Source organism: Gossypium raimondii, chromosome 8, assembly GCF_025698545.1.
Source record: "Gossypium raimondii isolate GPD5lz chromosome 8, ASM2569854v1, whole genome shotgun sequence".
Classification (NCBI taxonomy): domain Eukaryota; kingdom Viridiplantae; phylum Streptophyta; class Magnoliopsida; order Malvales; family Malvaceae; genus Gossypium; species Gossypium raimondii.
In genome coordinates, this window is record NC_068572.1 from 62,415,939 (window position 1) to 62,428,800 (window position 12,862).

General features: G+C 35.6%; 3 protein-coding genes across 3 annotated transcripts; 2 read left to right on the forward strand and 1 right to left on the reverse strand.

Annotated features, from left to right (window-relative positions):
• On the forward strand, positions 1-2,974 carry LOC105792988 (protein NRT1/ PTR FAMILY 1.2). The gene is made up of 4 exons (XM_012621886.2): positions 1-161; positions 259-476; positions 1,358-1,887; positions 1,966-2,974. The coding sequence occupies exons 1-4, from the start codon at positions 65-67 to the stop codon at positions 2,852-2,854; spliced, it is 1,734 nt and encodes a 577-aa protein (XP_012477340.1). The 5' UTR covers positions 1-64; the 3' UTR covers positions 2,855-2,974.
• Positions 2,975-3,126: 152 nt separating this feature from the next.
• Positions 3,127-5,629, reverse strand: LOC105792989 (probable beta-1,4-xylosyltransferase IRX9H). Its single transcript, XM_012621887.2, has 4 exons — positions 5,327-5,629; positions 4,107-5,132; positions 3,521-3,770; positions 3,127-3,426 (listed from the first exon to the last, which is right to left on the reverse strand). Exons 2-4 carry the CDS (start codon positions 5,012-5,014, stop codon positions 3,259-3,261), a joined length of 1,326 nt encoding a protein of 441 aa, XP_012477341.2. The 5' UTR covers positions 5,015-5,132; positions 5,327-5,629; the 3' UTR covers positions 3,127-3,258.
• Positions 5,630-7,024: 1,395 nt separating this feature from the next.
• LOC105792990 (uncharacterized) lies at positions 7,025-12,473 on the forward strand. The gene is made up of 12 exons (XM_012621888.2): positions 7,025-7,214; positions 7,288-7,415; positions 7,531-7,593; positions 7,929-8,047; positions 8,394-8,509; positions 8,616-9,423; positions 9,512-10,243; positions 10,387-10,608; positions 10,696-10,791; positions 10,874-11,068; positions 11,197-11,310; positions 12,025-12,473. Exons 1-12 carry the CDS (start codon positions 7,120-7,122, stop codon positions 12,283-12,285), a joined length of 2,949 nt encoding a protein of 982 aa, XP_012477342.1. The 5' UTR covers positions 7,025-7,119; the 3' UTR covers positions 12,286-12,473.
• Positions 12,474-12,862: the final 389 nt, after the last annotated feature.

Consider the following 12,862-nt stretch of genomic DNA (forward strand, 5'->3'; position numbering starts at 1 on the left):
AAAATCATTTGTACTCTCAAAGCTTAGCAAGCAAGCAATTCCATAGCCTGGAAAAATCCCCACCATGGAAACTCCTACAGATGAACACGGCAAGCTCAGTGAACCTTTCCTTACATCCTCTCCATCAAAGGGTGGTTTCAGAACTCTGCCTTTCATCTTAGGTTCGTTGCCCACCCCCCCCCCAAAAAAAAAAAACTTGGCACTCAATGGTGATTTTATGTATATATTTTTAATTTCATGCAACTTTGTGAGTGACAGCAATGGAGGCCTTTGAAAGGGTGGCTATCGTTGGGATAACTACGAATATGATAGTGTATTTGACGGGAGAATTCGGCATGGAAACCGCAACAGCAGCCAGTGTGATCTTCGTTTGGTCAGCTGCCACCGGTTTCACACCCATCATTGGTGCTTTTATTGCGGATTCTTATATGGGAAAGTACCCCATGATCGGAATCGGAACCATTATTGGTTTTCTGGTAATAAATCTTCTTTAAAACCCTCGAACTTTCTCTATCATTTTAGCTTCCCTGTAGACTGTTCTTACCAATGCCGTTTTCTTTAAACTACTCTCAAGGCATTAAAGTCTAACTTTAGGTTTTTTATCGTTAAACTTTAAAATTACAAAATTACATATTAAAATTATTACTTTACATGGTTTTCCGCCAGCATAAATTGAGAGCTCTTAAAAATAATTTTAAATATTACAAATTTGCAAACTAAAATATGGATAACTTTTCTTTTATCTTTGATTTTGAATGTTAAATCAATTTAGATCTAAATTATAATTTTTTATCGATAAGTACTGATCTACCTTATTGATCAGTGAACTGTTGATAGGAGCTTACTAATAGGACTCTTTCTTAAAGAAAAAAATACTTAACAGCCCGACGAGTTAAATAAAAATTTTTGAATAATTCGATGACTTCAATGAAAATTTTTGAACAATTTAATGATCATTTTGAAAAGTTAAATGATCAAAACAAACACATAGTAACCTTACCGTTTTAATATTCCTTGGTTAGACCCTAAAGATATAGGTTGGGATATTGAAATAACGTAGTCATTTTATCAGAACTCGCTTGAATTTGTTGAACCAAAATATTTAATTGGATTTTGGTATGAGAAGTGTTATGCGAATATGTATGTATGATATAAATATAATATTAAAAATTCAACTTTTTAGTTTTTATGCCCAAATCCAATTAAATATTTCATAACAAGTATTATGCGAGTATATGAAATATAATCCTATGGCCATAGGAACTTCTCTAACCAGGAGTTCCTCATAAAAAAATTCAACTTTTTATGGGGAGATGTAGTGCCAAATCTCTATTAACCATCTTTTTGTTCATTTTAGGGGATGATTCTATTATGGTCAACAGCTATGATTCCACAAGCAAGGCCATACTGCGACCAATTCAACACCATCTGTGAAGCCCCAACAATACCCCAACTTCTACTCTTATATTTTTCACTAGGCCTAATCTCTATCGGAGCTGGTGGCATAAGATCGTCATTCATGGCCATCGGTGTAGATCAGTTGGATGAGAGAAACAACTCGCACGGTTTCTTCAATTGGTGCTATGTTACACTCATGTTTTCATCTCTAATCGCTGTAACTTTGATTGTTTATATTCAAGATAACATGGGGTGGAAAATGGGTTTTGGGGTACCTGTAATGCTGATGTTCCTTTCAGCTGTTGCGTTCTTCTTACCATCTTCATTTTACATCAAGTTGAAACCTAAGGCAAGCTTGCTCACTGGTTTGGCTCAAGTTATAGTGGCTTCTTTCAGAAATAGGCACATTGCGTTACCCTCCCATGCCGCAAATGAAGTTTATTATATCAGAGAGGGATCGATGCTTCAAGTACCAAGTGAAAAACTAAGGTACTAGCATCACAATATATATTGTGTATTTTAATTAGATCATCTTTGTCCATTGTATTTTGTTTGTAATCTGTCCAGGTTTCTGAATAAAGCGTGCATGATAAAAAATCCTCAAGAGGACTTAACCTCGAAGGGAACTGCTTCAAACCCATGGAGTCTTTGTACAATAGATCAAGTGGAGGACCTAAAAGCATTGATCAGAGTAATGCCGCTTTGCTCCGCAGGAATCATGCTGTCCGTAACCGTTAATCAAGGCTCATTGATGGTAATTCAAGCAGGAACCATGGACAGACATGTAACTTCAAACTTTGAAATCCCTGCAGCTTCATTCAGCTTGTTTATGATGATCTCTGTGGTTGTATGGATCGCATTCTATGACCAGATAGCTCTTCCTTTAGCTTCAAAGATTAAAGGACAACCAGTTCGTCTCGGTTTAAAACAAAGAATGGGGATTGGTCTTCTTTGCTCTTGTGCATCCATGGTAGCCTCAGCATTTGTAGAGTGTACTCGGCGGAAAATTGCGATCGAAGAAGGATTTTCTGATGAACCGCAAGCCGTTGTGCATATGTCTGCACTATGGGTACTGCCATTTTATGTCCTAGCTGGCTTGTCTGAGGCTTTCAATGCAATTGCACTGATTGAATTCTGTTACTCCAATTTACCGAAAACCATGTCAACCATTGCGGCCAATGTTAATGAATTGGGAGGCTTCACTGGGAACCTGGTGGCCAGTTTAATAACAAGCATGGTTGACAATGTTACTAAAAAAGGAGGGGAAAGCTGGGTTTCGAGTAATATGAATAAAGGGCATTATGATTACTATTATTGCCTTCTTGCTGGCTTGAGCATGCTTAATTTTGTGTACTTTCTGGTTTGCTGCAAAGCTCACGGTCCTTGTCATGGAGATAATGAAAACGAGGCAGAGAACTCAGGAATAGGAGATCATGAGAGTATAGATGATTGTTAAGTTTCTCGGAATATACAAGCACTTCAGTTAGGTATGCGTGATGTCGAACGAAAACCTTACTGTATTGACCGAGTACATAGAAATAGAAGTTTTAAGAAAAAATATGAGCCTCTTGTCGTACACGGATGTCAAATACAGTAATTCGAGAAAAATGAAAAGCCGGAACAATATAGCACAAATGAATAAGATAGATGCCAGGTAACAATATGACCATCCTTTCCTAACCAGGACCAACCAAAATCAGCAAACAATGCAGAAATGGGAAAACAATATGCTGTACAAAGATTCTGTGTTGATTTTTAATTTTTCATATGTAAAACGTTTTGAACAAATATTTTGATTACTTGGGAAAGGGCCGACACTCACCCTGACGTTCAAAATCAAGTCCTTTCAAACTCGGAATTTCATGCAAGCGGAGCAATAACGTCTAAGTTATTCTTCATCAACCATTTTTGGGGATAGAAGGAATTAGATTCGATATTAAGCTCCCAAACCATGATTCTCGAGCAGTCCTGCAGTAAGCCTTCCATCTGGCTTTCATCTTCCACGACTTGTTCGATAATTGAGCTTGCCTGCAAATTCAAATCAATGAGTTAAACGTTAGTATCAAGCATTTCAACAGAAGTTATGTTGCAAAAGACTCTTCCAAGGGGTTAATCGACTAACTTGGAAGCCATCTTTGACTGTCTCGAGTTGTCTAATCTGTTCAAGAGTGGGTCGATGCCATCGTCTTGGATCCCAGAGTATGGTACTATTGAAGGCAAACCCCGGCATTTCAGCATGGAATCTTCTGTATCTCTTGCTTAGTTCATTTAGGTGCCATCCAATGACTTTAGTTCCATTACAAACAGGGCCTTCCAGTGTAACTCTATTGTTGTCCTGTGTTTGTTTGGCCACGGTCCATGTCCCGAACTGCCTATAACAAAGGCCATAGAAATAAACTGCTGTAATAGGCACAAGTAAAAGGGAGAAGGAGATCGCAGCAATGAAACCAAAAATAAATAAGCAAAGTGCAGACAAAAGCCAAAGTGGAAGCATTTAGTAGTCAACTTTTTCGCTAACATGTATGTATATGAGATCGTCTTAAGGAAGCCTATCTCGGGTAGAGACACGATATCATGGCTAATCAAGAGACAAGTAATGATTCTCACACTTTCACCGAATGCTTGAAATGGAAGAACAAAACAAGCCATGCTCTAAAATAACGTCACCGGATTTGCATTACAATATCAAGCGAGATATTAGTATTTACCTAATATGCCTCATTTGCTCGAAGAGATCGATGGAATAGACGTTATACTCATCGGCAAAGTAGACGATTCCATCAAGTCGATGAGTTTCAATGTGAGATAATGCCACATTTCTTTGATGAACATTTCTGTCTTTTATATCGGTCAGATTCTTTTTGCAAACAAGATGCCTATACATAATGCCGCTCTTTCTTAGGATACCGGCTGTTTCCTCGGACTGTGAGGTCATCTCCACAACTATCCACAATAATGGAGGTTGAACTAGCTTTAATGTGTATGCCAAACGGTTTAGATAATAGGCTTGATGCGGTCGAGCATGTGTTGGAGTTATAACAATCAAAAGCTTCCGGGATCCCGGATTTATATCTCGAGGAAGTGATTGATTAGTCAGGGCATTATCTAAATTCCCTTCAATCATTCCCTGTCTTTGCACCAATGCATATGGATTCAATGTGACATTGTTTTCAACCTCAGTGCTATCCGCCATTGATGTCACATTCCTTTCTGAACCATCATGCGTATGGAAACTTGCAACAGTCGGTTCTACCTCGAAAGCAAATGCTTGTTGCTCTGAAATGAGGTTCATATAAGAAAAGCCTACGGAAACGAATGATGTCAATCCGATAACAAAACCGAGTAGGAAACAAATGAAGAAATGAAAAAGAGCCCTCCTCCATACTTGTCCTTTGTGTTTCGGATTCGGCCTATCAACAGGCCTAGTAGTTATCGGCGAAAAAACACCGAACACCAATGCTTGAGAATCTGATAAACCTATAAGAGAAGATAACAAGCCACCAGTCTGCGGCGTTGTCGACTTCGACAGAGGAGAAGGAACTGAACGTTCAGCCTCCCCTGTAACAGGAGTCCCCGGTCGAGGCACCGGAGACAGTGTTCTTCTAATTGATGCCATCAACAAATTCAACACTAATATGATGAAACTCCTTAATCAACAAAGAATCACCATAAGACAGCAACCGAATTTATTACAGAGCTCGTTCTAAACATGAGTATGCACTAATTGCTCCTTTCTGCAACAATCAAGAGTACCAGATACATTCAACTAGCCGAGTTCAATCTAAAAAAAAAAAAAAATACAACTTTCCGTTTCATCTCATACAGTGTTGCTGAATTAACTATCAGTAATTCCAAAAGGCACCACCAGAGTTGAATACAAAAAATGAGGTTCCAAAAGAGAATCTAATGAATAGGGTAACCAATTTACCTTCCAATGGAAAATGGGCCTTCGATCTTCTTTCAAAAAAGTCACAAAGATGAGAGAACCAGCATCATCTCCGAGCTTCTTTTCTTTTACGAACAAAATAAAAGCATAAGCATTTTCGGATCTTTCTTTGGGTTAAACCAAAGAGAAGATGTTGATTGTTGGGTGATCTCCGTAATGGCCCTTGGCTCTTGAGAGTTGAGAAAAGAGAGAGAATTAACTGTAGTTCAGAGAACACACAGTCTTTGGTTTCTTCAATCACAAAGATTTTCAGACATGACACGATAAGTTTATGTATTTAATTTTTAATGGACACCTTTTACGTGACCGACGGACGGTAGTATGTATATGATTGCGGTGTAAAATGCACGTGATAGCTGGAAAATGCTTCAATGGACCCACCAGCTTTAACCCAAATGGAGTTTTTGATAATTGATTTGTCCAATAAAATCTACTTCAATTTTTAGTAGTTTCGGGACATTCCCAGTGCGTTTTTTTTTTTTTTGTAAAATATATGTTTAAAGGTGAAATACTTTTTAATATTTCAAAAAATTAGTTAAATATTGATGATATTATTTACATGACAATCAACATATATACTATATTAGCAAAATTAATAAAATGTTAATTTTTTTTTCATTTTAAAGTAATTTAATAAAAAAATATAAATTTTAAAATTAAAAAAACTAAAAATTAAATAGAAGGTTAAGACATTTTTGTTATAAAATTGAAAGATAAAATAAATCATTATTCCATAAATAAATTTGTTCAAACTAGCTCATGTTGATACGAGGTTTGAGGATAGTGATACGAGGCGTTTGTGAAGATTTTGCCTATTGAACTATTGAGAAGCGGGAAGCACGTAGTGTTTTTATTTTATATAATTTTTTTTATGAGCGAGTCCTTAGTGTGATTGATTCAATAAAGAATCGAAATGAAAAGATTAAATATAGCAATAGATAGTCTAACTGTTATTATAAATTTTAATTATTTTTATTAGTTCATTTAATAAAGGAAAAATTAAATTGCTCAAAACAAAAAATATGGGGATCAATTGTATAATATAATCTAAAATTTTTGTTTAAAATGATGATTTGACATGCCAAGTTAGCTTACCATTACACTATTAACGGTAATTAAAAACTTAGTGACTAAAATGTTACAACATAATAACGTAAGTGATTAAAACATAATATTTCAAACATAAGTGATTAAAATGTAACCTAAGATAAACAAAATTGACTATTTCGATAGTTCACCCTTTAATATAATGATACATAAAATATAAATTAACCCAAATTTTTAAATAATTAATACAAATAAGAGTATTTTGATAATTTATATTCAAAATGTTCAGCTTTTGTATTTGATCAACCTCAAAAGTCAGGAATTTAGAATTGCTTTTGGATGATTTTTATTTTTTGCACCCAAACAACAATGCCGAACACACCCTAACTTCTTGGTTTTCAGAAAGTATAAGGGCTAAACTAGTTTTACTCGATAAACTTCTTAGTTTCCAAAAAGTATAAGGATTAAATTGTGACAAATTAAAGTAGAATGACTAACATATCAGTTTTAGTGAAGTATAAGGATGAAATGCAGAATTATACAAAAAAATAAGCACGTATTTAGTAAAAATGCAAAACAAATTAAACTAGCTAATAGGTAGTAGAAACCGGCTTTAATGGAAGCAAAGCTGAAGCAGTGTTTGTGCCGATAGTCGTCATCTCCACATCTCTCTCAGATCTTTTACAATTCATTCTTTAATCCTCGCCTTAGCCATTAGCCATTAGCCAATGGCGATTATGTCTTTTATTTTCGCTTTCTTCTTTTTCTCTTCTCTACAACCGATCCTTTCTCTTTACGAAGATCAAGTAGGCCTCATGGATTGGTAATCTTTTAACTATCTCGTTTCCAATTCAAATTTAACATTAATTCTCATTAATAAATTGTTTAGTCTTCAGGCATCAGCAGTACATCGGGAAAGTGAAGCAAGCAGTGTTTCACACTCATAAAACTGGTCGAAAACGAGTCGTAGCATCCACCGAACAAAACATTATAGCTACACTCGATCTTCGCAGCGGCGAGATTTGTAAGTCTGATCTTATCGATCACAATTGAAGTTTATCGTATTTTTATGTTTATTTATTTATTTATTTTCATCTTCAATTTTTGTTTCATTTACTCTGGTTGGTTGTTTTATTTAGTTTGGAGACATGTGCTTGGACCTAATGATGTTGTCGATGGTATTGACATTGCTCTGGGAAAATGTAAGTATGCTCGTTATCCATTTCTACTTTGAAAGATATTTCTTATATGGCCTTAGTTTTCAATTCTTTGTTGTATTGTTTCGAGTATTCATTTTTTTCTCTTGAAGTATTAATCTACGGAGACATGAAATCTTGAAAAAATCTTTAAAATCTGAGTAACGTAGAGAGGTTACTTGCATTACTTGATTTAGTTTCCAACTTTTGTTTGTTCAATAGTTATTGGATATATTTTGTTTGGTTAAATGTCTGTTTCTTCTTCTGTTGTCAGTAAGGAAAGTTGTGAACTTCTTGCTTCTATTAACCGATTAAGTTTTGAATAAATTTAATTCTTGCAGATGTCATTACCCTTTCATCAGGAGGAAGTATTTTAAGAGCATGGAATCTTCCTGATGGGCAGATGGTGTGGGAATCTTCACTTCATGGTCCAAAGCACTCAAAATCACTGTTGTTAACGGTTAGCATTAGAATTTTCATTTTCCAGAATCTTTCCAATTAACATTGTTTTTGCTTCTATCTTTTTGACACTGTCGATCTGTTTTCTGTAGATCATGGTTACTGAAATTTGGACCTTTCAATGCTATATTTGTTATTCTGTAGCACAATTATAATTGTTTCATTAGATTTTCGTTCTAAAAGATATATAGTTGTCTGGTAGCACGTACAAAAGAAATAGACTAGTTTATGTAAAGAAGTGTGCTTTGTTGAACATTAAGTATTGTTCTAACTTTTATCTTCTGGAAAACTTCAGATCCTGCCTTTTGACCAGCCTATTTGATTTAATATATATCAAAATTTTGCAGACAAATTTGATTATTGAAAAGGACAATTCACTCATCGTTTTCAGCAATGGTCGCCTTAATGCTGTTTCTTGCATCGATGGTGAGGTTCTTTGGAAGAAGGATTTTGAAGAAGAAAGGTTAGTCCAAATAAGAAGTTTAAAATTTCAACAGCTTTCCTCCTCCACTCACTCCCCTTTGAAAATAACGCATCATTGATGTACTATATTGCCATGTTACTTGCAGCCTTGAGGTTCAGCAGGTAATTCAGCCTCCTGGCAGTGATTTCATATACGTTGTAGGATTTGCTGCATCATCCCAGTTTGAGACGTATAAAATCAATGCCAAGAATGGAGAGTTGCTGAAACATGAAAGCACAGCCTTCTCTGGCCGGTTTTCGGGAGAAGTTTCACTAGTTTCTAGTGAGACAGTTGCGGCTCTAGATTCCACAGGGTCAATTTTGCTAACAATAAGTTTTCACAATGGGAAAATTAGTTCTCAACAGACACCTGTTTCAAATCTTTTAGAGGATTCTCCGGGACTGGCAGTCATAATACATTCATCGGTCACAGGAATATTTGCAATTAAAACTGATGCAGCTACTATATTTATTAGAGTGATAGGTGAAGGCAAGTTAGAAGTGGTGGAAAAAACAAATCATGAAACAGTCGTTAGTGATGCTCTCTCAATCTCTGAGGGCCAACAAGCATTTGCATTGGTTCAACATGCAGGCAGCAATATTCATCTCACAGTCAAGCCAGCACATGATTGGGATAGTAATTTGCTTAAAGAAAGCATTAAAATGGACCAGCAACGTGGGTTCGTCCACAAGGTTTTTATAAATAATTATATCCGAACTGATAGGTCTCATGGATTTCGGGCTTTGATTGTGATGGAAGATCATTCATTGTTGTTATTACAACAAGGTGCAATTGTCTGGAGCAGGGAAGATGGTTTGGCATCAATAATTGATGTAACTACTTCAGAACTCCCTGTGGAAAAGGCTGGTGTATCTGTCGCAAAAGTGGAGCTCAACCTCTTTGAATGGCTTAAGGTATGGAACATAAAATCTTTTAAGTTGATTTCAAGAATGTTATGATTTCAACAATGTGGTTTTGACAAGGTGCTCTTTTTTTCTTAAGGGACATGTGCTGAAACTTAAGGGTACACTAATGCTTGCAACCCCTGAAGATATAGCTGCCATACAATATATGAGGTTAAAAAGTTCTGAGAAGAGCAAAATGACCCGAGACCACAATGGCTTCCGGAAGCTGCTCATAGCACTAACAAGGGCAGGGAAGCTTTTTGCCTTGCATACTGGAGATGGACGCATTGTCTGGTCTCACTTGCTACAGTCTCTACACAAGTCTGAATCATGTCGACAGCCAATAGGACTTAACTTGCATCAGTGGCAGGTTCCCCACCATCATGCTTTGGATGAAAATCCATCTGTGCTTGTAGTTGGAAGGTGTGGTCCAAGTTCAGATGCACTAGGTGTACTTTCTCTTGTTGATTCTTATACAGGAAAGGAGTTTAGTTCTTTACGTCTTGTTCATTCCGTTGCGCAAGTTATTCCGCTGCCATATACAGATTCAACAGAGCAGCGACTCCATCTCCTAATCGATGCTGATAAGCATGCACATTTATACCCCAAAACTCCTGAGGCTATTGATATTTTCCAAAGTGAGTTTTCAAATGTATACTGGTACTCAGTCGACGATGATAATGGTATCATCAAGGGGTATGCTTTGAAGACCAAGTGCAGTGGCAATGTGGCTGATGAGTTCTGCTTTGACTCTAGGGAGTTGTGGTCAATTGTGTTGCCCTCTGAATCAGAAAAGATCATTACAACTGCCACTAGAAAATTGAACGAGGTAAAGTGTTTTCCTCCTCCCCCATGGCTTTTCTCAAAGATTTTTGCTTAGTGATGTGGTTAATGGGGTTATGGAAGATAGGTAAATATGGTTAATTCCCAACGGTGTCATGTGGTTAATGCTTTATGATTCGAGTTTTACAGGCGGTACATACTCAAGCAAAGCTTATAGCAGACCAGGATGTCATGTATAAATATATATCAAGTAATCTACTTTTCGTGGCAACTGTTGCACCCAAAGCCAGTGGTGAAATCGGATCTGTTACACCAGAAGAATCATGGTTGGTTGTATATCTTATCGACACTGTAACGGGTCGTGTATTGCACCGTATGACTCATCATGGTTCACAGGGCCCTGTCCAAGCTGTAAGTTCTCATTGGCTTTCTCATATTGATGTCATAAGTAGCTATCAAAAGGTATGTAATTGATGATGTTCGTTTTGTTTATTGTAGGTTTTAAGTGAGAACTGGGTAGTCTACCACTATTTCAACCTTAGAGCACATAGATATGAGATGTCGGTCATCGAAATTTACGACCAGTCTCGAGCTGTAAGCATATGAAGTCGACTAGTTTATGTTGAATTTGCAAGTACCTTCACTTAAATTTATCATTTCCAAACACTATCCGCAGGACAACAAAGATGTTTGGAAGCTTGTTGTTGGAAATCACAACCTTACTTCACCGGTTTCTTCATATTCTCGAGCAGAGGTCATAACGAAATCACAGTCCTACTTTTTCACCCATTCATTGAAAGCTATAGCAGTGACATTAACAGTAAAGGGTATAACTTCAAAACAGCTTCTCATTGGTACGATTGGTGATCAGGTTCGTTAAATCATGGAGTTGCCTTCTTCATTGCTACACTATAGTTATTTCATGTTTTCTTCTTAAAGAATTAAGAGATTTGCTGTTTTCTACAAATGGTAGCAATGTATTAAGCGCATGTATTATAGGTTTTGGCACTGGACAAGCGTTTCCTGGATCCACGTCGATCAGTTAACCCCACACAAGCAGAGAGAGAAGAAGGCATTATACCACTAACAGATTCATTGCCAATCATTCCTCAGGTTAGTTTCCCGTATGTGTTCTCACCCTGGCCAGCTTATTCTTTGTTTCTTTTATATATGATGATATTTTTTTTCTAAACAACCTTTTATAACAATAAATAAGGTGTAGGTATAAATATAAAGTAATATTAAATTATTATAATACATACAGATGAAAAATTAGAAATGAGCGGAACTAAAACTTAAAATTAAAGACCTACACATACACAATTACACATGGTGAGACTCAAACTCAGTTCTCAGCTTTTGCTAACGGTGCCAAGTTTTTATTGACAATAACATAATAAAATCTTTTACCTGTGGTAGCATGCCAATTAAATATATAGATCTATATATTAGCATGAATATAAATTTTTATATATATGGTTTATTGAGATGCTTCTTTACTATTCAATTAACTTAATAATGTTAGACAAGAATACTATATATAAAAATATCTAAAACATGACATGACACGAGAAGTATAAAAATTTATACATAAATTTCTAAAAATTTATATAAACATGACATGACATGACGTGAATACATAAATGTCTAAAAATTTATATAACACGAACTATAAATAACATTAAAATGTATAAAAATATAAAACATTTTGAGCACAATACAATAAAATGCATGAAATGCCAAGGCATATGCATATGTTGAACTGGCCAATCATGAGCATTTTCTGAAGTGATGGGGGTGTTTTGATGACTTATTTTCTTTCTCCAGTCTTATATTACACATAGCCTTAGAGTGGAAGGTCTTCAAAGTATAATAACAGTGGCGGCGAAGCTAGAATCAACAACACTAGTGTTTGCACATGGATTGGACCTGTTTTTCACACATTACGCACCTTCAAGGACCTATGATTCACTCACTGAAGATTTTAGTTATGCCTTGCTTCTCATTACAATCGTGGCGCTTGTAGCCGCAATCTTTGTTACTTGGATTTTATCTCAGAGGAAAGAACTACAAGATAGATGGAGATAATAAGAAGTAAGTCTCCGCTCATTACAGTTTCCTACTGAATTTTCCTTTTCCTTTTTCTTTTTTAGATTTACGGGATTTAGATTTATGATTTGAATGCTATTTTTTTATTCTGAAATTTTTGTAAATCCGAAATTAGGAATTTAAATAACAATGATAATAATATTATGATCATTATTTCGTGGTTTTAATTTTCCGTTTGTTGTTAAGCTTAATTGGTATCGTTGTTATTGCAACAATCAAGAAGGCATAGTTTCTCCTTTTAACTTATAAGGATTATGAGTAGAAATAGGTATTGTTCATCGATACTTTTTGAAATTTTTATGTCTAGAGTGCAATTGAGCTGAGTCAAACCTGGATACTAACAAATCCGAACTTGAACTCAATTTTATAATTAAACTTAGGGTTAATAATATATATTAAAAGCAATAACATAATGTAATAATATACAATATTTAAAATATATATTAAAAATAAAAACTTCAATTAAATTTACGAGCCGTTCGAACTGAGTATTATTAAGCTCAAATTCGACTTATAGCTTAAACTTGATAATTACCGAATCAAGTTCGAATTTTTG

Excerpts from the sequence above, each read along its gene's own strand:
- LOC105792988 (XM_012621886.2), top strand. The coding sequence starts at position 65 with ATGGAAACTCCTACAGATGAACACGGCAAGCTCAGTGAACCTTTCCTT. Across the intron at positions 477-1,357 it reads GAACCATTATTGGTTTTCTG|GGGATGATTCTATTATGGTC; the intron begins GTAATAAATCTT and ends TGTTCATTTTAG. Across the intron at positions 1,888-1,965 it reads GTACCAAGTGAAAAACTAAG|GTTTCTGAATAAAGCGTGCA; the intron begins GTACTAGCATCA and ends TAATCTGTCCAG.
- LOC105792989 (XM_012621887.2), bottom strand. The coding sequence starts at position 5,014 with ATGGCATCAATTAGAAGAACACTGTCTCCGGTGCCTCGACCGGGGACT. Across the intron at positions 3,771-4,106 it reads GAGCAAATGAGGCATATTAG|GCAGTTCGGGACATGGACCG; the intron begins GTAAATACTAAT and ends CCTTTGTTATAG. Across the intron at positions 3,427-3,520 it reads CAGTCAAAGATGGCTTCCAA|GCAAGCTCAATTATCGAACA; the intron begins GTTAGTCGATTA and ends TTGAATTTGCAG.
- LOC105792990 (XM_012621888.2), top strand. The coding sequence starts at position 7,120 with ATGGCGATTATGTCTTTTATTTTCGCTTTCTTCTTTTTCTCTTCTCTA. Across the intron at positions 8,048-8,393 it reads CAAAATCACTGTTGTTAACG|ACAAATTTGATTATTGAAAA; the intron begins GTTAGCATTAGA and ends AAAATTTTGCAG. Across the intron at positions 10,244-10,386 it reads CCACTAGAAAATTGAACGAG|GCGGTACATACTCAAGCAAA; the intron begins GTAAAGTGTTTT and ends CGAGTTTTACAG.